The sequence below is a fragment of the Netta rufina genome, assembly GCF_964035555.1.
Source record: "Netta rufina genome assembly, chromosome: 11".
NCBI classification, from domain to species: domain Eukaryota; kingdom Metazoa; phylum Chordata; class Aves; order Anseriformes; family Anatidae; genus Netta; species Netta rufina.
Window position 1 is genome coordinate 10,018,742 of NC_140134.1, and position 22,332 is coordinate 10,041,073.

The window sequence follows — 22,332 nt, forward strand, 5'->3', positions numbered from 1 at the left end:
GCTCCGGCCCCGCGCTGCGCTCGGGGGAGGAACCGGGGGAGGGCGGAGGGAGGGAGGGGACGGCGAGTCCCAGCCTCGGGGCTGGGGGCGGCACCGGGAGCGGAGCCCTGTCCTGCCGCCAGAAGCGGGGCCCCGGCCCGGGCTGCAGACCCCGGGGCTCGGTGCCCGCCCTGGGGCTCCTGGGGCCGGGGCCGGGGGGTCCCGGGGTGGCCCCGGCCGGGTGCCGGCTCCCCGGGGGCGCCGCAGCCGCGCGGGGGGCTCTGGCCAGAGGGGGCGGGGCTGTGGATTGGCCCCGCCCCTCGATTCCCGGCCCCGCCCCTCGGCTCCCGCCCTTCCCTCACCGCGTTCCCGCCGCGCCCGACCTCCCGCCCTCAGTCCCCACTCAGGTCCGCCCCTCACTACTCAATTTTCCCCCCCCCTCCCCCCCGCCCCATAGTCTTGTGGGCGGAGCAGAGCGCGGAGCGCTGCGTCGGGATTGGAGCACCTCGAGTCACCGAGCGTGGCGATTGGCTGCAGCGCGGAGCCGGGCTGGGCCAGAGGCTTAAGAGCGCGCGGGGTGGCAGCGCTGCTGCGGTTCAGAGTTGCGCTTAGGGGGGAGGCTCCCTCGTGGGGCTGGGAAGGGGAGGCTGAGCGCGGCGGTCTCAGGGGCTGAAACCCGGCTGGGGGGCCTCGGGGGCGGGGGCTGCTGTGTCTTCTGAAAAGCCCAAGTGCTGCTTTCGTCAGAGCTTCACAACAGAGGCTGATTTCATTTTTCTTTTATTTTTATTTTTTTCCTCTCCTGGTGTTTGGGTTGTGCTACACTTTTTCTCCCTAGATCCTTATTTTGCGTTTGTACCCTTTGTTTCTGGGTCATATCACTCTATAAACGGATTGATTTATTAAGAGAGAGGTTTCCTTGCCCATGCACTGGGTTTCACTGCCAACACAACCATTTCAGCTTGAGCACCGTTTCACCCCTGGATCTCTGTTCTCAGTGTGTGACCTGTATTTTCATCTTATGCCACAGTATAAATATTCACTGATACTTGTTTAATTAGGGCTTTGTCTGTCATGCACTGTGTTTCACCACCAGCATGCTGTCTTTGCTTCACATAGTCTGTTTTTAGCTTGTGCCTGGTGTTTCCACCTTGGATCATTATTCTCATTTTGTGATCTGTGATTTCACCTCATGCCATTGTATAAATATATAAGCCTGTGCCCTCTGTTTCTTCCTTCCCCCATGGATCTTTATTTTCACTTTGTGTCCTGTGTTTCAGCTCCAGATGATCAACACTCCAGCTCTTTTCAGCCCCAGCTCTCCATCTCAGCACTAGCTGCTGGCCATTCAGGAGCAGAGATGCTCAGCCTTCAACCAGCTCCTGTCAGCTCTGGCTGATTTCAGCTGGTTTTGACAAGGCCATAAATCAATCGCTGTCATAGCTTGAGTACCGTTATTAACTGTCATAGTTGTACACTGTGTAAGCATTGACTGGTTAATTAATTAATTGGGAGGTGTGGCAAGCTATGTACTCAGCCCTTTTACGGGTCTCAGAAATGCGGGACTCAGCCTCGGCTCTCAAGCTCTGAGAAAAGCAGCACTTCGGCTTTTCGGGAGATTCAGCAGCTGCCGACACCTCCCTTTCCCAGCCCTGAGAGGGCGACGCCAGGGCCCGACTGGCTCCGCCCCCGACGCTCAGCCCTGAACTGAGCTGCGAGTTCCGCCCCGCGCGCTCTTAACCCCCTGGCCGCGGCCCTGCAGCCAATCCTGACCTTGGGCGTCTCCGGGTGCGCCCAATCCCGGCGCAGCGCTCTGCGTTCTGCCCCGCCCACGGCGCTGCGGGGGAGGGGGGGAGGGGGGGAAGGGGCGGAGCGGTGAGGGTCGGACCTGAGTGGAGACAGAAGGCGGGAGGTCGGGCATGGCGGGAAGGCGGCGAGGGAGGGGCAGGGCCGCGCTGATGAGGGCGGGGCCTCTCCAAAGCCGTCCGCGCGCCGCCAGCCCCGGTCCCGGGGCTCTCCCGAGGCCGCGGGGCCGGTGTCGGGTGTCGGAAGCGGGAGCCGAAGCAGGCGGTCGGGAGGGCCGGGGGCAGGGCACGAGCTGTGACGAGCCGGAGCTCTGAGAAGCCGGAGGAGCATCAGGTGCATGGAGAGTGCCGAGCTGAGAGAGGGCTGAAAAAGAAGCACGGTGCGTGAGCTGAAACTACAGATCCGGGGCTAAACACGCAGCAAGAGTTGAAAATGTGGATTCGGGGATGAAAAGGCGACCGTCAGCCAGCGCTGGGAATATCTGGAGGAGCCCTCCCCTGCAGCGCAGAGCTGCGGCGCGGGGACGGGGCTGAAGCTGTCACCCCGGTGCGAGGGGCAGGGCTGGGGCAGCAGCTGGGGGCCGCGACGCAACGGCAGGGGCCGGCAGCACCCGGGTCCGGGTACCCCTAGCACGGCGGAAGGGCCCCGTGGGAGCGGACCTGAGTGAAGACTGAGGGCAGGAGGTCCGGCACGGCCGGGCAGCTCGGACCGCCCTCCCTCGGCCCCTGCCCCGCGTCCCTCGGGACGCCGCCGGGCTGTCGTTTCAGCGCTGGCTGATGACAGCTGGATTTGACAAGGCCATAAATCAATCAGTCAGAACTTGGATATCGATATTAACTGTCATATTGTACACTGCCGTTATTGACCAGTTACTTAATTAATTAGAATCATAGAATATTAAAGGTTGGAAAAGACCTCCAGGGGTAGCTGGCCCAACCACCTCCCTACCACCACCATCACCCACTGAAACCTGTCCCTAAGCACCACGTCCAACATCTCCTTGAACACCCCCAGGGACGGTGACTCCACCACCTCCTTGAGCAACCCCTCCCAATGCCTGACTGCTCTTTCTGAGCAGAAATGTCTCCTCATTTCCAACCTGAACCTTCCCAGGCACAACTTGAGGCCATTCCCTCTGGCCCTATCACAAGCTACCTGTGAGAAGAGGCTGACCCCCAGCTCCCCACACCTTCCTTTCAGGCACTTACAGAAAGCAATCAGGTCTCCTCTGAGCCTCTTTTTCTCCAGACTAAACACCCCCAGTTCCCTCAGCCGCCCCTCACAGGATTTGTGTCCCGGGACCTTCACCAGCTTCGTGGCCCTTCTCTGGACATGCTCCAGGGCCTCAATGTCCTTCTGGTAGTGAGGGGCCCAAAGCTGAACACAGCACTTGAAGTGTGGCCTCGTGGCTGCGTACCAGCATTGAATCTATGTGCAAAAAGGGTTTTTTCCTTTTCTTTTCAGCTTTCTCCTTCCACTGTCTCATACATCAACTTCAGCCTGGTGCACTCTGTCCTCCTGCACTTCTAGGACACCTGTGACTGGATCCCTGCCTCTGGTGAGGGCCCATGGGCCCTGATCTCCCCCACACACCCCCTGCCACCTTGGTCAGTTTCCCAGCCCCAAACAACAGCACTCTGCCCTTTTGGTGGTCTCAGAATCAAGGGACTCAGCCTCTGCTGTCACGCTCTGACAAAAGCAGCACTTGGGCTTTTTGGGAGATGCAGCAGCTCCTAGCCAGCTTCCCGCCCCCGACACCTCCGCGCTCAGCCTCCCCTTCCCAGCCCCAAGAGGGCGCCGCCCCCCACCGCGCAGCCCTAAACTGAGCCGGGCTCTGAGCCCAGGCAGCGCCACCACCTCCGCGCGTTCTTAACCCCCTGGCCCCGCCCGGCTCCGCGCCGCAGCCAATCGCGATCCTGGACGCCCCGAGGTGCGCCCAATCCCGGCGCAGCGCTCCCCGCTCTGCCCCGCCCACGAGGCTGCTGGGAAGGGGAGGGAAAAGGAGTGAGGGGCGGACCTGAGTGGGGACTGAGGGCGGGAAGTCGGGCACGGCGGGAAAGCGGTCAGAGAGGCGGGGCCAGGGGGGCGGGGCCAATCCCCAGCCCCGCCCCCTCTGGCCGGATCCCCCCGCGCGGCTGCGGCGCCCCCGGGGAGCCGGGACCCGGCCGGGGCCACCCCAGGACCGGCCCCGGCCCCGTCCCCAGGAGCCCCAGGGCGGGCACCGAGCCCGGGGGGCTGCAGCTCCGCTCCCGGTGCCGCCCCCAGCCCCGATGGAGCCAAGGCAGCCCACCTCCCCCCGGAGCGGCGTCGCAGGGAGCAGCAGGGGCACAGCTCGTCCTTTTTGCAGGCTTTATTGAGGGCTCGCCCCGCGCTCACGCCCCGGCAGAACCGCGGGCACAGCCCCTCCGCGCGATGCCCACGGCCACGGCGACCCCAGCCAGCGCCATGGCCACGGCCACGCACACCAGCCCCATTCCTGCGCCGGTCACCGCCACCGCTGCACCTGCAAAACGCAAGGAAGGCGTCAGAGCACGGCACCGGGCAGAACTGCGGGGCCCTGGCTGCTTGGCACTTACCGTCCCCTCCCTCCCGCTGCTCTCCGATGGCTCCTGGGTCCGCCGAGAGCAGCACGGGGCCGATGACCACGTCGGCTTCAATCTCTTTCCCTGGGCAGGGTGGCAGCATGAGCTGGGCTCACCCCGGCCCACACCTCCCTACCCGCACCAGGCCCTTACCCTCAGGTGCATCCCGACGGAAGCGGCGGCCGGGCCATCGCTCCAGGGGGTTGAGCCTCCGGGAGAGCGCGGGGGGCTCGCAGTTGCCCGTCTCACAGCAGCTGCAGATGTCCCGGGTGCCTTCCACCGGCACCCAGCTGGAGCAGGGCAGGAGCACCGTCACTGGCAAGTGGGGACCCCCAGCACCCAGCCCTCTCTGGAGCTTTTGTGCCCAGAGGAACCCCCAGAGCATGGCCAAATCCAGGGCCACCACAGTGGTGGAGCTTGGGTTTGATGTCCCAGCATCTGGTGCCTCCTTGTCCATCCCAGCCAAAGCCACAGAGGATTGGTGTCCTGTGCTTGGACGCTGACCCCATTTGGGTCCATAAAAACGCCCTGGGGTCCGTGCCGCAGCTACTCACGTGTTTCTGGCTTTATTGAAGGAGCAAGCCTTGTTCTGGGGGTCTGGGGCTTGGTCTGCCGGCGTCACCTTCAGGTGGCAGGTGATGTAGATCTGGGGGGAGGCAGGGGAAGAGCTGAGCACCTCTCTCTAGGGCCACGGTGCCCACGAGGACACCGCCTGGCTCAGGCTGAGCTTTGGGGACACACGCACGCAGCCTTACCAGGTTCCTGGTGTCCCCTGCGAACCTGAACACGTCGATCCTGAACCGCAGCATGTCCTCCTGCGGCCGGGGGGTTATGAAGGCAGAGCTGGTGTCATCCAGCCTCCCGTCCACCAGGCACCTAGACACAGGGCGGGGGGTGTCAGCGTCCCAAAGGGCCCCCCGAAGCACAGCGCTCAGCCGGGGCTCACCCGTTGAAGTCGATGATGGAGTAGTGGGGCGAGGAGTCGCCGTCGGGGCTCAGGGCGGCCACGCAGCTGTCCACGAAGAGCCGCAGGGGCACGTGGCTCTCGGTGCTGACCTCCGCCTGGATGTTGAGGATGTCGCCCAGCTGGAAGCCGGTGAAGGGTCTCTCCGCGCTCCAGTCCTCTGCAAGGCAGAGCAGTGACAATCAGGGTGTCCCCAGGGGGACAGAGGTGGGACCGTGGAGGTGACGCCCCAGGGAGCAGCACCCGTGCTGGATTTGGGCATGTTGGCTGCCCCAGTTGGGCAACTGGGACCAGGGCTTTGCTGTACCGGGTGGTGAGTACCCTCTGGTACATCCCACCTACCGTTCATGAGGCGCAGGGAGAACACCAGCCTCTCCTCGGCCGACAAGGTGGAGCTGAAGGGAGCCCAGGTGGGCCGGATGGCGTTGCTGCTCACGTTCTCCCTCCTGCCAAGGGACGGTGTCAGGATGCAGGCGCAGACCGGGGGGCCTCAGTGGGGCGGTGAGGACGCAGATCCCTTACCTGGGGTAGTGGCACTCGATGGGGATGACGGCCGGGTTGGTGCGGATGATGAGGGGGTTGCTGGCAGGGCTGGGGTCGTAGTTGATGAGCGTGCGGTAGATGAGGGCGTCCGGCGTCACCTGGGCAGGGAAAGGCTGCAGGGCTGGCAGCGAGACCACCAAGACCTCCCCACCACCCCCCACGCACCCCAGAACCATCCTTTTCCCACCAGAAAACACAAATAGGAGGGTAAAATGCTGAGCTGGGGACTTTGCGCCATCAGGGGTTGTCCGGATAAAAGCGCAAAGCAGCTTCGGGTGAAAAAACCTCCTTTTTGGGAGCGACACCCCCTTGCTCTTGCCACTCATGCAGGATGGGGATGGGAGCGGGTCTCACCTGCACGACGCTGCCGCACTCGTGGAGGCCGGCGGCGAAGGTGACGGTGTTGTGGGCGGCGTTGAGCGAGGAGTGCTTGCACGCCGCCGGGCCCAGCGTCAGGTCGGCCGCGTTGATGAGGCGCCCGGTGCCGAAGAGGTCCCTGTGCACCGTCACCACCAGCTGCGCCTCCTGGCACTGCACCGTCACCGGCTGCGAGCCGGGCACGGCCCGCGAGTGGGACTCGGCCCCCCAGGACCAGGCGGAGGGGTCCCCCCGCGCCCCCAAGGAGAAGTCCCAGGGCGTGTAGGAGGCCACCTCGGCCACCAGCCAGCAGAGCAGCCCCAGCGCCAAGCCGCCGCCGCGTCGCATCCCGCCTGCTTGCAGCACGCCCAGCTCAGGGATCCCGGGCTGTGCCGCGATGCTTTATATCCCCGAGCCCCCGGAGCCGTCCGCCCGGGGGGGACGGGGAGGCAGAGTCATTTCCGGGGTGCTGAGCCCCCCGTCCCGGGCTGCCCAAGGCGAGAGAAAATATCCTCGTCAGCCTCTTTGGGGGAATTGTTTAGAAAACTCAGCAGAAGCCGGAGACGAGGAGACGGGTACAATGTGGCTTGTTTAGGTTACGCGCCGGGCGATAAGGGGCTTTTCAAGGCCCCCGGGGAGGTGACAGGAGCAGGGGGAGCCGGGGGGGGCCCAGACCAGGCCGCTTCTCGCCGCCCCCTCCTCGAGGAGCAGCCCCGCCAGCCCCCTGGGATGGATGCTGCTGCTCCCAGAGCCCCCAGCCCACGCAGGGGCTTTTCGCAGCCCCCCCCCCGGGATGCTCGAGCAGCAGCTGCTGGAGTTCAATCACCAGTGGCATGAACGTGGCAGGGCTCAGCCAGCACCCGTTAATCCCCATTTCATCCTCATTGCTGCTGGCCACGAGGTTGGGGCAGGGCTGGGCTGTGAGATGTGGCCCCGTGTTATCACCTCTCCTCAGGCCGTGTGCGTTTGGCTGCCAGCAAGGAAACGGGACGGGGTGCAGGGAGCAAGGTGAGGCGCTCCACCCCCCGCTCCCTTCCCAGCACCCAGCTCTGGAGCGGGGAAATACCCGGGGCTGGCACTCAGGGAGGGGGGCAGCTGGGTAGAACTAAACCCCACACACTTTCAGCCCCTTTGTTTGAGTGCCCTTATCTCCCTTCCCCCCAATCCTGCCAGGGCACAGCAGACCCAGGGTGCTCTGCTGCACACCCCAAATCCTTCTGCACCTTTTGGGATGTCCCCAGGCAGCCTCACGCACGGGGCAGCAGGATGGTGTGGATGTCTGAACGGGAGCAGCTTGACCATTTGCTGGGAAATTTAAAGGAAATAGAAACAAGGTTTTGGGCCAGGTGTCAGCCAGCACGCTGCTAGCAGAAACCCCACTGATTTTGGAGCTGGGGATGGCTCGTACCTGCTGCAACGTTCCCCAAAAGCTGTGTGACGTGCCCACATCATCCTGCCAAAATCCTAACCCTTCTGCCTTTCCTGCTGGCTCCTTTCCCTGCGGAGCCGGCCAGGGCTTCTCCTGTGTGTTTAAAATACCTTGAGACTGCTGCTTGCGTAGAAATGCCAGGGATTCCAGCAGGGAGCCTCCAGCTCTGGCAGAATATTTGGCAAAGGCGCTCACGCTGACGAAAGATAAGGGCAGCGGGCGATGCTGAATCAGTAAATAAGCGGGCGGCCCCCCCGGGAGAGCCTCAGCACGAGGGCAGCAGCACGGCCAGGTCCTTGGCTCGGGAGGTCGGGGGTCTGGGGGTGCCAGGGCTCGAGCCCAGGGCTGGATCCCCCCTGGGAGGGCATGGGGGCAGCCATCTGGGGTGGAAAGGCCCCAAGCTGGGAGGCATTTGGCTCTGGAAAAGGGAATTTCTGCTCCCAGCCGAGCCCTCACCACTTGTCCCCGTGCCCTTCTCCCCTCTGTGCTGAGCGGAAGAGGATGCTGGCCCCATCCCAGCATGGCCAGGAAAGGGGGCGAGCACAGAAAGTCCCAGAGCAACCCCACAGCAGCATTTTTCCCCCACTGTGCAAAGGAAGCTTGCAAGCATGTCTCATTTTCACTTAGAGCACAGAACTTTTCACTTAAAGTCAGCTGGGGACAGGGCTCAGGAGGGGACAGGAGCTGTTAAGGGGGACAACTGCTCATGGGTGCAAGCCACAGAGCATTCCCCCATCCCAAATCTCATTATAAAGCTGATTTGGCCAACATTTTTCTTCCTTCTTGGAGGTGGATGGATGCTGCCAGCCTTTGGAGCCCCTGATATCCCATGCTGTGAGCGAGCCCCAGCTCCTGCTACATCGCTGTGGCTCCTGCTTTGCTCTGGCAGACAGCTGTATGGGGCTTAGTGCCACCAAGGTAGGATATTGAAGAGGAATAAAAAAAAAAAAAAAAGAAAAAAAAAGAAAAAAAAACCTTCTGGGGCGCCCTGCCCATGCAGAGCAGCAGAGGGAGGACCAGATGCCAACCCCAAACCCCTTTCTGGGGGGGGAGCGAGGGCAGAAATTCCACTCCCTGCCCCAAGGACTGTTTGCACACAGAAATATGTAACAAGCCTTGGGGAAAACGTGCAAACAGTCCTTGGGGCAGGGAGTGGAATTCCTGCCTCCCCCTGTCCCGGGCAGAGCCCGACCCACCCGCAGGGCTCCCCTCCTTGCCCTCAGCTCCCTGCAGCAGCAGGGCCTTGCTTCCTTGTGGTCGCTGCCTCCTCCCTGCTGGGGTTGCTTCTCCAGATTTGCTTCATGCAGCCAGTTTGCACACAGAGCACTGCTGTTTTAGTGCAGGACACGAAGAAAATCACCCAAACCCCCCAGGTTTAACTCACCTCCCACACACGTGCTCCAAATTTGACTGAGGCCTCAGCTCTGCCTGGCTTTAGCTTAATTTCACCATCAGTGAGGAATGACTAATGCACCACAGGAGCATTTTTAAGGCTAAATGCCTCTGTTTCCATGAAGAAGGGCAGCGTACATACTGATTTTTCCACACTGGTTCCCTGTTGGGTGCTCCAGAGGGTCCCTAAGGCTCCACAAAGCCCTGCTGAGGGCAGGGAAAGGAGACACAGACAGGCTGAGAGGCAAAGCAGCCCAGCTAATGGGTTAAAACTGGGGTTTTATGGGTGAACACCGGGATTTGCTTAGCTCACCCTCCAACATCCTTCTCTACCCCCACCCCAGGAAGTCCCCCAGCCTTTCAGGTTTACTTCTCTTTATTAGACAGGCCATAAAAGCTGACAGCGTCTCAGACAGGATTGCTGGGCTGGCGGCAGGCAGTCAGAGCTCCCAGAGCAGCCAGGACCAGGACGACCAAGCCAAAAATCGCAGCCAGCCCCAGGACCAGCCCCAGGTGACCTCCTGCAGCTGGGGAGGAGAAGCAGGGAGGTGTTATAGGGGCAGAGCTGGGACCTGCCACAGCCCACCCCAAATACCTGCCCTCACCCTACCTCCTGAGGGCATCCTGCCCCTGGTGGGGTGCTGCCAGCTGTGGATGAGCAGGGGGCCAAGCACGACATCCTCTTCTTCCACCACAGGATCTAGAAGGGAGGACACCAGGGCTCTGATGAGCTCCTCTGGACACTTAGCTCCCACCACCCAGCTCAGAGCGAGCTGTCCCAGCTGCACCAGATGCAAAACCCCATAAACCTACCGGGCTGGGAGGAGAGGTCCCTCCGGGAGCGTCCTCCTTGCCAGCGGGAGGGAGCCTGGAGCCTCCTGGAGAGCCCCCCCGAGGGGCAGCGCCGAGCCCCGCAGCAGGAGCACACGTCCCGGGGGCCTTCCACGGGCACCCAGCTGCAAGAGAGCCCGGTGACCAGCCCGCCCTTCATCAGGGACCCCTCACATGCTTCGGGGTCTCAGGGAGAGGCCCCGAGCCCCCCAGGTACTCACAGGCTGCTGGCTTTGTCGAAGGAGCAAGCCTTGTTCAGGGCATCAGGAGCACGGTCAGCCAGGGAGGCCTTCAGGTGGCAGGTGATGTAGATCTGGGGGGGGAAAGCAGAGCAGAAGGGGTCAGCGCTGTTAGAGGGGTCCCCAAAAGGAGCACCGCCACCCCAGGGAGGTCCATAAGTGACAACTTGGGGAAGTGGTTTCCAACCAGGGGGTTCCCTCTGGGGAGGATTTACCAGGCTGCTGGAGTCTGCTGCGAACTTGAACGCATCCACTGCGAACTGGAGCACGTCTGGACGGGGCCGCGGGGATACAAAAGCCGAGGTGGCGTCATCCAGCTGCCCATCCACCAGGCACCTAGGCAAAAAGGCAAGGCCGAGGGTTTCTCCTTGCTGAAATCCAGGAGGAAAGGCGTCCCTACCCGAGGCACAGCCAGCTCGTACCCGCTGAAGTCGATGAAGGCGTACTGGGGAGAGGAGCCCCTCTCCGGGGCTGGGGTGGCCACGCAGCTGTCCACAAAGAGCCGCAGGGGCGCGTGGTTCTCCGCATCGACCCCGGCTTGGAAGTGCAGCACCTCTCCCAGCTGGAACACGGCCGAGGCTCTCTCGGCACTCCAGTCATCTGGAAGCAGAGCAGGCTGTCATCAACAGGGAGCTGGGGGGCCCTTGGTGCTTCTCCTCTCCCACCCGAGGGAGCCCTGGTGGCTGCCCACATCACACCAAAGCCCCAAAAGCACCACATCCATGTCCCACCTGCACACCCCGGGGTGAAACCAGCACCAGCTGTGCCACCTAGCTGAAGCCCAGCCACCCCAAAGGACCCTGCCCGAGGAGACCCTGTCCCCAAACCCACCGCTCATCAGGCGCAGGGAGAAGAGCAGCTTCTGCTCCGAGGCCACGGTGGAGTGGAAAGGTGCCCAGGTGGGCTTGATGGCACTGCTGCTCACGTTGGTCCTCCTGGGGAGAGGAACGCCCTGGTTAGAAGGCTCCGTGGCAGCAGGGTTTGGGAGGTGTTCATCCACATCGACTCACCTGGGGTAGTGGCACTCGATGGGAACCACAGCAGGGCTGGTGCGGACGATGACGGGGTTGCCTGCATGGACCGGGCTGTAATTTAAGGTTGTGCTGTAGATTAGAGCATCGGGGGTCACCTGGGGAGAGACGAGATGCGTTATCCACCATTAAGAGCCCTTTTCCTTCAGCTAAAGGAGCGGAGCAGCACATTGAAGCCTGGCTCCTCGGTGTTTTTTTCTTCTCATTTCCATGTGCCCAGAAGGAGGGTCTGTCCCCCAGGGGGCTTTAGTGAACGCTTCTCACCCTGGTGGCCCCAAACCTCTCCAGAGGAAAGGGACCAAAGGCAGTTTCCTCTGGAGCAGCATCGTGCCATGCTCTAGCAACACTCCTGAGCTCAGCACCAGCTGCTGGGGCTCCTGGGCTGCATTGGCAGCACCCTGGAGGAGGTGAGCACAGCACACATGGGAGGATTTGGAGATCTGTCAGGAGAAACCCAACCTCTGCCTGGTCCGTGCCCGTCCCTGCTGATGGGCCAAAGCTGGCCCCCAGCCCAGACAGCACAGCTTCTGCCACCCCTAAAACCAGAATGAGATGTCCAGCTCCTGGGAAAGGCTTTTAAGCTTTTAAAGCCCAACCACACCACTCTGCCAAAGCGGGACACGCTCCACCAAGCATCACATCAGCTCCAGTCCACCAGCAAACAGCAGAGCATCACGGCAGGAGGGAGGCTGCCCTTGGCTAACAGAACCACCAGGCCTTACCAGCAGGCATTTACAGGGCTGGCAGCTGCTGCCTTTCTAGGGCTGGCATCAGCTCTGTGAGATGGAGGAGAAAAGCCATCCTGAAGCCCCGAGGGGGATGCCCAAACACTCAGCATCCCTTCCCTGTGCACAGCACCACGCTAAAAGATCCAGCCCCCGTCCTTACCCTGAGGGTGCTGCCGCACTCGTGCAGCCCAGCCACGAAGGTCACCACATTCTCAGCAGCATTTTGGGCCGTAGGTGGGCAGGCAGCCGTGCCCAAGGTCAGGTCCCCAGCCCGGACCAGGCGCCCGGTGCCAAAGAGGTCCCGGTGCACCGTGAGCACCACCTGAGCCTCCTGGCACTGCACAGCCACAGGGTGCAGGGGGGCAGCAGCCTGGAGCTGGGAGACATCCACCCATGCCCACGGGGAGAAGTTAGGGGGCTGCCCCATGGCAGGAGCCCCCCATAGCTCTGCCTCCCCTCTCAGGAAGCCCCAGGGGTTGTAAGCAGCCGCCTCCCCCAGCAGCCAGCAGAAAAGGGCAAACCCCAGGCTGCTCCCCGGCCTCATCCTGCCCACCAGAGCCCAGCACAAGGAGCACCAGCTGCCACGGGGGCTTTTGTAGCCCTCGCCTCCTGTCAAGGGCGATTGGCAGCAGGTGAGAGCAGCTGGATCCCTGGAGAGCCCATCCTGGTGGGTGCTAATTAGCTAACGAGCTGCTGGGTCCCTTGCCAAAGAAGAGGTGTTGGATTTTAGCCAGCCGGAGGTTTTTGTGCCTTGTCTGGTAATAACCAGCCCTACCAAGAGATGGGTCCCTCCTCCAGAGAATGGGGTCCTTGTGCTGTGGGGGGCTGTGGGGTGGGAAGGAGGTGGCATCTTCCTTCCCTTCAGGTCCCCAAACTTGTCCCTGTCCCAGCTCCTTCAGCCCTGCAGTGATCCCTGAGGTCACTCAGGGATCGTGTCAAGGGCCGTTGGGGATCTCCAGGGCAGGAGGGATTCACGGCTGGCTCTTTACCCAAGAAAAGGTGATTTGAGGGCAGGAAGAAGAAGAGGACATTTCATCACGAATCAGGTGGAATAATAAAAGGAAAAGAACAAAAAATCCTGCATTTCTTGGGGAGGGACGCGTCCCAAAAAGCTCTGGGAGTCCTGGGGCATTGGACAGCCTCCAGGACCCGGGGGGGGGATCGTGGAGCCCATAGCCCACTCCCCAGCCCAAACCACGGCCGTGCTGCTGCGGGACGAGCCTCCACACGGTGGCATCCTCCCTCCGAGCTGCATTCCCTGCGGGATTTTAGCAAAAGGGAGGAAAACGCTTGTTTAAACCCCTCCCTGAACAGACCCATCCCACTTCCCGGGCCGGACCGGGGCTGGGATGAGCGGTACCCAAACACCGAGTAGAAAAATCGTTATTAGGAATAACAACGCTTTTATGGGAAATGAGGCATCCCCGAGGGGGAGGAGGCCAGGTCCTCGTGCTGGAGGCCATAAATCGAGGAGGAGGACGAGGGTGGCTCCGCGCAGCAGGGCGCTGGGGGCAGCTCGGGGCTTTGCTCCTGGTCCCAGGGGACCCTCGGTGCTCGCCGGGGGGCGTTGAGGGATGGGGGAGCAGAGGCAAACTCTTTGTGACACACACCAAAATAGAGAAACGATTTATTTCATCTGCAGCTGGATGCTCCGGGCAGCAGCACCCGTCCCCAAGAAAGCATTTGGAAAGCTCCCCCGACAGTCTGGTGAGCCCAGAGGGGACACGAAGGCACGGCGAGGTGTCGGGAGCGGGGCCAGGACCAGAGCCACCAGACAAGGAAACATTGGAGGTAAAACCGGGGATGTGAGCCTGCAGGGCTTGCTGCGGATGAGCCGGGATGCCAGGCCACAGGGCAGTGCCAACTTTCACTTTTCAGTTTTCCTTTTCAGTTTTCCTTGTTTTTTACATCTTTTGGCACATCGCTGCCCGCCGGGGCCTCGCGGCTTTCATCCTGCTGGCGCTGGAAGTAGACCTGCACCTTGCTCAGGTTGCGGATTTTCTTTTCGGAGCCGTGCCGGTGAGCGTTGACCAGAGCACGCAGCTTCTGGAGACCTTGCCCGGGGTCGTGCCGGTGGCAGGACCACAGCTCGGAGAGGCCGACGTTGCAGGCGGCCAGCCTTTGGGCTGACGCCTTGTTGAGGAGCTTCTCCTCCAGCAGGGGCTGGAGGGAAGCCCAGCACTCCAGGCTGGCGTGGCTGAGGACCAGCCTGGGTTTCTTCAGCAGGTCGATGTCCAGCACCTCGCACAGGTCCTTCGCGGCCCTGGCGTTCTCCATGGCGCTGTGGTCACTGAGGTCCCGCCACAGGTAGGTGCTGGCCAAGTTCTTCAGCCTGTAGTTGTCCCTCTCGGGGACCTTCTCCTTTATCAGGGGCAGGACGTCCAGGAAGCCGTACACGGCGGAGCTGAACTCCTCTCTCTTGCCCAGGACCGTCAGAGCCTCCAGGAAGGTGGGAAGGGGCAGCGAGCAGAACCTGAACCCACCCAGGATGGGCTTGTGGATGGCGTGGAGGTGGCCAAGCAGACTCCTCAGGCCGACCTCGCAGACGCTGTTTTTGGCCATCAGGCTGGGCAAACATTTCACCGGCTGGATGAGGACTGGCAGTATCTGCTCCCTGTCGACCACTGCCATCTGGATGATCTCGTTTTCTGGAGAAGAAACGAGGGAAAAGAGTGAGGAAAAACGAAGGATAAGCAGAATTAGTCTTACTCGGTGGGGAAATAAAACAGACTGGGCTGCTCTAACAGCCCTGACGGCAGCGGGGGGATGAGGGATCCATCCTTTTGTCCACCTCCACCCTCAGCTTCTGGATCAGCCCCACACCACGAATGTGAGGGCTCCTACAGCTCTTGGAGGGTGGACTAAGGAGAGGGGCTTAAGGCATCCCCAGCTAGGATCTTACTCAAAATCTTGACGTCAAAGAAGACCAAGGACCCTTGTCTCGTGTCCATTGTGTTCTGGAGGCGGATGGGGAAGCCCAGGTGCTCTTCACTGGTGCTGTCATCAAGCATGTTACCGAGACCTTCCAGCAGGCTGGAGTCCTGGAGGAGCAAAAATTGGCTCTTATCAAATGTCTCAAGAAGAACTGGGGTTGCAGCTCTGGGCGCTGACGTGTCCTGGAGGTTACCACAGCCCAGAAATGAATTCAAACTGCCTGCTGGAGCCCTCGGGGTGTAAGAAGCCCCTCCAGCTGGCCATGAAGCCTTGCCTCCTCCAGCACCCCAGACCAACGTGACGTGTCCATGGGGGGTGGCCCGCTTGGACCCATCCTAACTGGCTTTCTGCTCAAAGGTGGCAGAAAAGCTGGGGCTACCAAAGAGCTGAAGGGTTTTGAGAGAGGTATTTTGGTGCTCGGGAGTGAAGAGTTTCTTGCCAGGGGCTGTTGGGACGGCCCTGGGGGTCTGGAAGCACCAAGTGGTGCAGCCTCCATGGCTTAGACAGCGAGCAACACACGGCTGAGCACGGAGAGCTGCACTCACCTTGGAGTCCTCATCCGCGCTGTCCTCTTCAGCGCTTTCCAAGCTGGGATTATTGCTATCTGCTGGGGTAAGAAAGACATGCCCGTGAGTTCCAACAGATTCTCCCTCAAGCCACAGATAAAAAATACACCACGGTGGAAAATTCCACCCGTGGCTTCATTGCTCGGGACACCACGAGCCTCAGGCACACCGCTTACCCAAGCCGCAGAGCCCCCCGTTGGCATCCAGCATGCCTTCCAGCAGGTTGTCGTCCATGGCGAGTCTCAAAAAGCTGGTCCCAGGCTGCTCCTCGCAGCTCGGCCTCTGCGGCTCCTCCAGCATGTTCCATCCGTCGTCGTCCTCTTCAACCTTCATCACCTTCACTGGGGATGGCAGCGTGTTGGTGTTCTTGTCCGTCTTCCTCTTGGCAGGAGTGGAGGTAGAGGGGGCCTACGTGGGCAAAGCAGAGCCTGGTGAGCGTCCCCGCGTGCTCAGGGTGGATATTTTGGTCCTTGGTCAATGCAGAGGTCTGAGGGAAGGACTGAGGATCCCCAAGCCTTGCCACCTCTGGCCATTCGTTTGAACCCAAGTTAACTATCCCAAGGTAATGACCCCAAGGTAACGATCCCAAGGTAGTGACCCCAAGGCAGGTGAGATGTGGTGTGAGTGCAAATCCCACCACGCACCTTGCTTGGGTGAGCAAACATCTGCCCCTTATACCAGCCCGGGAATGTGATGGCTCCATGTGGGGACCAAAAGGATGGGGGTGGGAGCAATGAGCAGGAGGTGGGAGGGTGGCAGATTGGTGCTTGGAGATGTGTGTGTATGGGGAGGGGGGTCCTGGGCTTCGGAAGGGCTTGGGGAGGGGGCGAGATGAAGCAGAGCAGAGGATTCCTATTTCGGGAGATGGAGAGCAGGCAGTGGTGGCAAGGGGCGTGAGCTGGAGAGCTGGCATGGCACAGGGAAGAAGCTTCTTCCTGGAAGTGTAATTAATGGCCGTTGGTGCCTCAGAGGCAATTTATGGCTGATGGTGCCGTGCTCCAGCTGGTTTCCCAGCCCCGCATGTCCCTGCCCAAAGCAAACATTCATCTTTCCCAGACAGGTTCTGCTGTGCCCAGCACCACATCCCCATCACTGGCACCACGCTCCCCTGCCCAAGTCCCACCCCAAATCCCCAGGGCAGGACCCCTCTGGGCTGTGCGTGGTGATGCTAGACCAGTCCCAGTCCGGGGGTGGGACTGGAAACCAGCAGAGAGCTCGCACCAGGGTGGCTCTGCAGCCCAGCTCCCCTTTCAAAGCAAAGCAGGCGGGGAAGCAGCAGCCAAATGCTTGAGCAAAGGTAGCCCCGGATGAAATCCCGGCACAACACGAGCAGAAAGCCTCACCCGGTGGGAGTCTTCCATGGCTGGAGCAGGGGCAGCTTCTGAAAGAACAAAAACACAGCGGGTTGAGAGCGAGCACGGCTGGAGGTGCAGAAGGTGCAGGTGGCCACGGGGACGCTGGAGCTGTGGGTAACCACAAACCCCACCGGGAGATGCTGCAGAGGCCAAGTTCAAGCAGCGAGGCTGCAGGCTGGGTTGGAGCACTGCCTGCTCGCCCTGCTGCCCACCCTGGCAAGAAACCCTTTCCCCCATGGGTTTGCAGCTCGTGGAGGTGCCCGCACATGCTGGGAAGGGAAAAAGGCTGTTAGTAGCATCATGCAGGGAGAAGTTAACACAATTTGGCAGCTGGGGGCATGCCACTCTGCTGACCCCAGCCCGGTGTCCCCCGGGCTCCTGTGGCTTTGGCAGAAAGCTGCCGTGGTCCTGCTCAAACCCCTGGTGGAGAAGCGGGGCACGGTTTGGGTAGCCCCAAGCCCCCGGGCTCAGGAGGGTCCCTCCAGGCTGCGACACCAGCAAGAGACAAAAGTTCAGCCCAGGAGGACTTTATTGGCACAGCAAAGAGCTTGGTCCCTGGGGGGACACGCAGTGGGGCTTCCAAGCAGCCGCAGACCAGTGCAGGCATCTTGCCCGCAGCTCCCTCTTGCAGACGAGGCTCCGTGCACCCCTCCTTGCTGGGAGCATCATCACGGTGCCACGACGGGGATGTCACTTCTTGTCACTTCTTCCTCCTCTTCCTGGGGCTGCTGCTGGGCTTGCAGCCACGCTTGCCCCTACGGGGGCGCTCCCTGGGGGACACAGACCTCGGGGGGCTGGCGGGGGGCTCACGGGCAGGGGGAGATGCTGCAGGACCTGGGGTGGTCTCATCCCCCTGCAGAGCGCTGGAGGGGAACAGCTCCAGCAGGTCTGAGGGGAGCGTCGGCCAGTCCAGGTTTTGGGAGCCCTGCGAGGGGGTGGGCACGGCGGGGGGGCTGCAGCACGGCTGCAGAATTGTCCCCACGGTGGAGGCGAGGGCACCCAGGGAGTGGGACATGGACTGCACACCCCGGGACAGGGCTGCCAGGTGCTTGTTGGACCTGCAGTGAGCCCGCAGCAAGCAGGAGGCGACCCGCAGGAGCTCAGCGACCTGCTGCGTGTGTGACCTGGCCCAGGAGCCGAAATCTTCCTGCGGGGAGGCCTGGGGGGTCCTGGGGAGAGGCGCGGTGTCCCTATGGGTCCTACGAGGTGACGCCGAGCCTTCCTCCGCTTCTTCATCCCTCTGCTCAAGGGACGTGTCCCCTCCCCGGCTGGGACACATCTCCCCAGGAGGCTGAGGCAGGAGGCTGAGGCTTGGGGTGCTCTCATCTTCAGATGGGGCGTCCCGACGGGGAGCAGAGGTACCTGCCGTGGGGACGGGGGCTGAAGGGAGCAGGAGAGGGGTGTCAGGAGGTGCTGCCAGGCTGCTCTGGTGAGGGGAGCTGGAGGGGTGCTGCCTACCGTGGGGGGAGACGCAAGGAGCAGGGCAGGAGGCAGCTCATCCCCAGGAAACCGCAAGCTCCAGCCCTGGGGAGCTCAGTCGTGGAAGCCCACGGCTTGCCAAGGAGGACACAGCCCAGGGCTGAATGGCATCAGCCCTGACAGCAGCAAGGGGATGGAGCGGAAAACCCCACAAACGTCGCTTGCTCTCCCCCCATTTGCAGGAGGGATGCTGACGCCTCCTGACCGCTCCTGGCTCCATCTCTGCACACACCATGGATGCAACGGCCTCTGCCGTTCCCAAAGCACCACATCCCACCTGGAGAGCTTGGGGAACACCTGGGAGAACCCACCTGTGGCCAGCCCAGGTGTCCCTGGAAGCCCTTCACCCTCCCGGTCAGATATGCCACTCCAAGGCAGCAAACAGAGGGGGAATCACTGCCCCAGGTCGCCCTGAGCAGCCCACGCTGAGCAAGACCAAGGGCCCAGGGACAGACGGGACACCTGCACGTGCCACAGCCCCATGAGGGTGCCAAGGTGACCCAGTCCTCCGCACATCAACCTCCCTGTGAGCCTCTGCTCCGTGTGCCACACATCCAGGTGCCACAAACCTCCCTTAGCCCACGGCACAGCCCGGTCCCAGCCCTCCCACCACAACTGCATCCAAGGGACGGCAGCACGCCCCAAGAGCAAGAGTCCGTCAGGTCGCAGAAGGAGACTTGAAACCCAAGGAGAACACTGCCTCCTGCAGGCTTTTGACCTCCGGCCCCGCTTCCAACCTCCCCCCGGCCTCCGCACGTCCTCACCTGCGTGCCCCTCGATGCGCTCGGCCAGCGCCTGCAGCCTGGCGCGGCACTCGGCGAAGTCCCCGTGCTGCGCTCGGCCCCCGGCCGCCGCCGGCCGCAGCTGCTGCAGCTCCCGCAGCGCCTCCCTGACGAAGGGCTGCATGTCCATCACCTCCTGCTCCGTGGCGTACAGCCTCATCTTCTCCACCAGCCGCTCGCCCGCCTCCATCCGCCGCAGCACGCCCTCCACGCGCCGCAGCTCCCCCGCCAGCTCCCGCCGGCCCTGCTCCCGCCGCCGCTCCACCAGCCCCAGCAGCTCGTCCTCCTCGCGCCGCACCAGCCGCACCAGCTGCTCCACGCGCTGCCGGATCAGCTCCCGCGTCTCGCCGCTCGCCGCCTCCAGCCGGGCGGCCTCCTCCTGCAGCGCCGCGCGCGACGCCTCGAAGCCGCCCCGCCGGCGCGCCAGCTCCCGCCCGGCGGCCGCCAGCTCCTCCTGCCGCCGCTGGATCTCGGCGCGGATGTCGCAGTGCTGCCCGGCGTGCTGCGTGTCCAGCAGGGCGCAGATGCAGCACACCAGCTTCTCGCACTTCTTGCAGTAGATGCTGCGGGGCCAAGCGCAGGTGGAGCGGGGGGTTAGGGCACGGACCAGGGTGAAGAAGGGAGTTTGCAAGAACTGCTCCATGAGGGTGTTTGAACATCGTGCCCATAGCCGTCTGGGGGACTCCTTACCCCCAAAACGCCCCCAAGCTGGTCCAGCACCACCACCCACACCCTTTCCTCCTGCCCAAACCAGCCGCCTTCCTCCTGTGCTCCAGCAGCCTCGTTCCCTGCCCTCCCCTGTCCCATCACCGCCTTCCCCATCAAACCTCCCCCCGGTCCCCAGAGCTCACCCTCCCACCCATCTCGGGGACCCGGTGCCAACGGGGACAGCGGAGGGCCACCAACGAGCTTGGTGACATGAACCCAAGCACGCCAGACCTACCTTAGGGTCTGGTTCTTGTGGGTGGGGTTGGAGCAGGCCAAGCTGCCGGTCCTCTTGGCGCCCTCAAGGAAATCCTTCAGCGCCCCCGCCCTGATGTCCGTCACCTTCCTGGCCTCATGGCTCTCCCGCTTGAGGTAGCGCTGGTGGGCCTCGAAGCAGGTGGTGCAGAGGAACTCCTCGCACTCGGAGCACCAGTACTCGCCCTCCTTCCTGCAGTTGTCGCAGAGCAGCTCGGCCCCGCCGACGATCCTGCGGTAGACGCGCAGCCTGGCCTGCAGGCTGGCGAACAGCACGTTGTCCACCTCGGGGATGCCGTTGGCCTGCGGGATGGCCTCCTGGCACACGGGGCACTGCCCCACCGGCTTGTTCTCGCTCAGGCAGCCCAGGCACAGGCTGTGCAGGCAGGTGAGGAGCTTCAGGCTGGGCGATTCCTGCCGGCAGCCCTCGCAGAGGACGAACTGGAAATCCTCCTCTTCCTCCTGCTGCTGCTGCTGCTGCTTGGGGAGGGAGGAAGAGGGAAGAAGCAAGGCCGCTGAGCGCTCTGCTGGCTTCACAAACCGCAGCTGGAGGAAGGAGGAGCGTGGTGCTTCCCGCTTCCTTCTGGCCGTGCCGCGAGGTTTGTGTGCAAGGGGACCCCACGGGGAGGAGGAGAGATGGGGTGGGGAGCAGGAAACCCAGCCTCCAGCCCCCAAACGCAGCCTCCAGCCCCCAAACGCAGCCTCCCACCCCCAAACCCAGCCTCCAGCCCCCAAAACAAGTCCGTGGAGGCACACAATGAAACATCCTGGATCCTGCCGGGACACAGCACTTCCCACCGCCCCCAGCATCTCCCTCCCCAGCCTCCTTCCCCCCAGCCCAGCTCCCCTCTTGCCCCCTTCCCAGCCCTTCTGTCTCCCATCCTGGCCTCCCAGCAGAGGCTGACGTCCTCCCTCTCCTCGTTAGCCTCTCCACCCCGTGGCCTCCAGCATCCTCCCTTCCTCCCCATCCCCTGCAGCATCCCGACGTTGCCCAGGGGCTCACTTGGTCGGGGCTGGCCATGGTGGAGTGAGGGACCCCCAGCTCGCCACCGAGCCTCCCTTTGGCTTCTGCTCCTTCTGCTCCTTCTTTCTGCTCCTTCAGCCCACTTTCGATTTCTCCTGCGCTGGAACCAGGCTCCACCTTCGAGGTGGGCAGGCCGGCAGCGCAGAGCCCTCTGCTGATGGCTGGCAGGAAGGGCTCTGCCACCAAAGGGGCTTTTCCTGGGGGACAGGGGGCCTGGAGGGGACGTGGAGCTCTGCAGAGCATCTCCATGGCCCTCTTTGTCCCGGGGGGGGCTGTGCCCTGCTTCCCATCCATCCCATCCAACATCCAGCGATGTGCTGGGAGCAGCCGCTGGCAGCTATGGGACTGCCACCAAGGGGGGGACACCGCCAAGGAGGGGACCACCACCAACAGGGAACGACCTCCGAAGAGTGGATGACCCCCAAAGAGGGGATATTTGCCCACCAGGTCCCCAAAATGTAGCCCAAGGAAGGAAGAATGAGGCCAATCGAGCCTTTAGCTGGATGGGGAGCCCCCTGCTCTGCTTGGTGCCACCCAGCCCCAAGCTTTGAGGAAGAGATTTAGCAGGTGATTTGGTGTGAAATGTCTCGGTTTTCGATGCCACCGGTCAGCCTCGTCCTGCGGGTCCTTCAAAATGCTCTGGGGCTGGCTGAGGCTGCCCGGAGTCCGAAATGTTGGGTGCTGGAGGGGAGCTGAGCATCCCCGGAGAGACTCTTGGTAGGGCTTGGGGTGTTTGCGTGGTGAGATGGAGCCTGCGGCACCCCCACGCAGCACCATCCACGGGCATCAGCTCCCCTGGGGAAACTGAGGCACCGCGGGGTGCAGCAGGGTGGGCTGAGGAGCACAGCTGGCCCAAATCCTGCCCGCAGAATACATCAGCTGCCCCCAGACCAGCTTTATTGTCCGCCCGGAGGTGATAGAAAGGAAGCTTACAAAATAAATAGATATCTGTGTACGCCTATATACAGTGCACACCCCCCCCTGCGGACAGACCTCACGGCATGCATGCAAAGAAGCACGTCGAAGCACAATTAGCGCGGTCACTTAACACAGGGCCTGGCTGCCTCCAGGCTGGGCATTCCCCAAAACGCCCCCAAACTCAGCCCCAAACCCGGCCGCAACGTCCCCGAGCTGGGGCACTGACTGGTTCCTGCCCAGTAGCGTGGGGTGAGAACAAGGATAAGGGCTGGCAGCGGAGCTCACTGAGCAGGTGAAGCTTTTGCTGCCTCAGTTTCCCCGCTCGGGTCTTCTCCTGCCTCCTGCCAGCTCCCCGGGGAGGGCAGCAGGGCCTCCAGGGCGCTCCCCCAAAACTTTGGGGTCCTGCTTTCCGCCCCAACCAAGACACGGGTTGCTT

At 62.5% G+C, this 22,332-nt stretch overlaps 3 protein-coding genes across 3 annotated transcripts; all 3 read right to left on the minus strand.

Annotated features, from left to right (window-relative positions):
- Positions 1-541: 541 nt before the first annotated feature.
- On the minus strand, positions 542-7,680 carry LOC311213476 (zona pellucida sperm-binding protein 3; the record flags this gene model as incomplete). The annotated part of the gene is made up of 15 exons (XM_084293515.1): positions 542-694; positions 1,750-1,813; positions 1,865-2,145; positions 2,442-2,565; positions 3,657-3,764; positions 4,159-4,285; positions 4,359-4,448; positions 4,518-4,654; positions 4,919-5,010; positions 5,120-5,240; positions 5,311-5,488; positions 5,671-5,774; positions 5,851-5,969; positions 6,226-6,628; positions 7,637-7,680. The coding sequence occupies 15 exons, from the start codon at positions 7,678-7,680 to the stop codon at positions 542-544; spliced, it is 2,145 nt and encodes a 714-aa protein (XP_084149641.1).
- A 1,777-nt stretch (positions 7,681-9,457) lies between these two features.
- Positions 9,458-12,305, minus strand: LOC311213477 (zona pellucida sperm-binding protein 3-like; the record flags this gene model as incomplete). The annotated part of the gene is made up of 9 exons (XM_084293516.1): positions 9,458-9,576; positions 9,660-9,749; positions 9,863-10,005; positions 10,102-10,193; positions 10,335-10,455; positions 10,542-10,719; positions 10,951-11,054; positions 11,130-11,248; positions 12,039-12,305. 9 exons carry the CDS (start codon positions 12,303-12,305, stop codon positions 9,458-9,460), a joined length of 1,233 nt encoding a protein of 410 aa, XP_084149642.1.
- A 1,460-nt stretch (positions 12,306-13,765) lies between these two features.
- Positions 13,766-20,992, minus strand: LOC311213479 (protein PML-like; the record flags this gene model as incomplete). Its single annotated transcript, XM_084293518.1, has 9 exons — positions 20,958-20,992; positions 19,938-20,434; positions 18,977-19,557; positions 17,493-18,113; positions 16,722-16,759; positions 15,555-15,786; positions 15,358-15,419; positions 14,781-14,919; positions 13,766-14,526 (listed from the first exon to the last, which is right to left on the minus strand). Exons 1-9 carry the CDS (start codon positions 20,973-20,975, stop codon positions 13,766-13,768), a joined length of 2,949 nt encoding a protein of 982 aa, XP_084149644.1. The 5' UTR covers positions 20,976-20,992.
- Between the last annotated feature and the right edge of the window lie 1,340 nt (positions 20,993-22,332).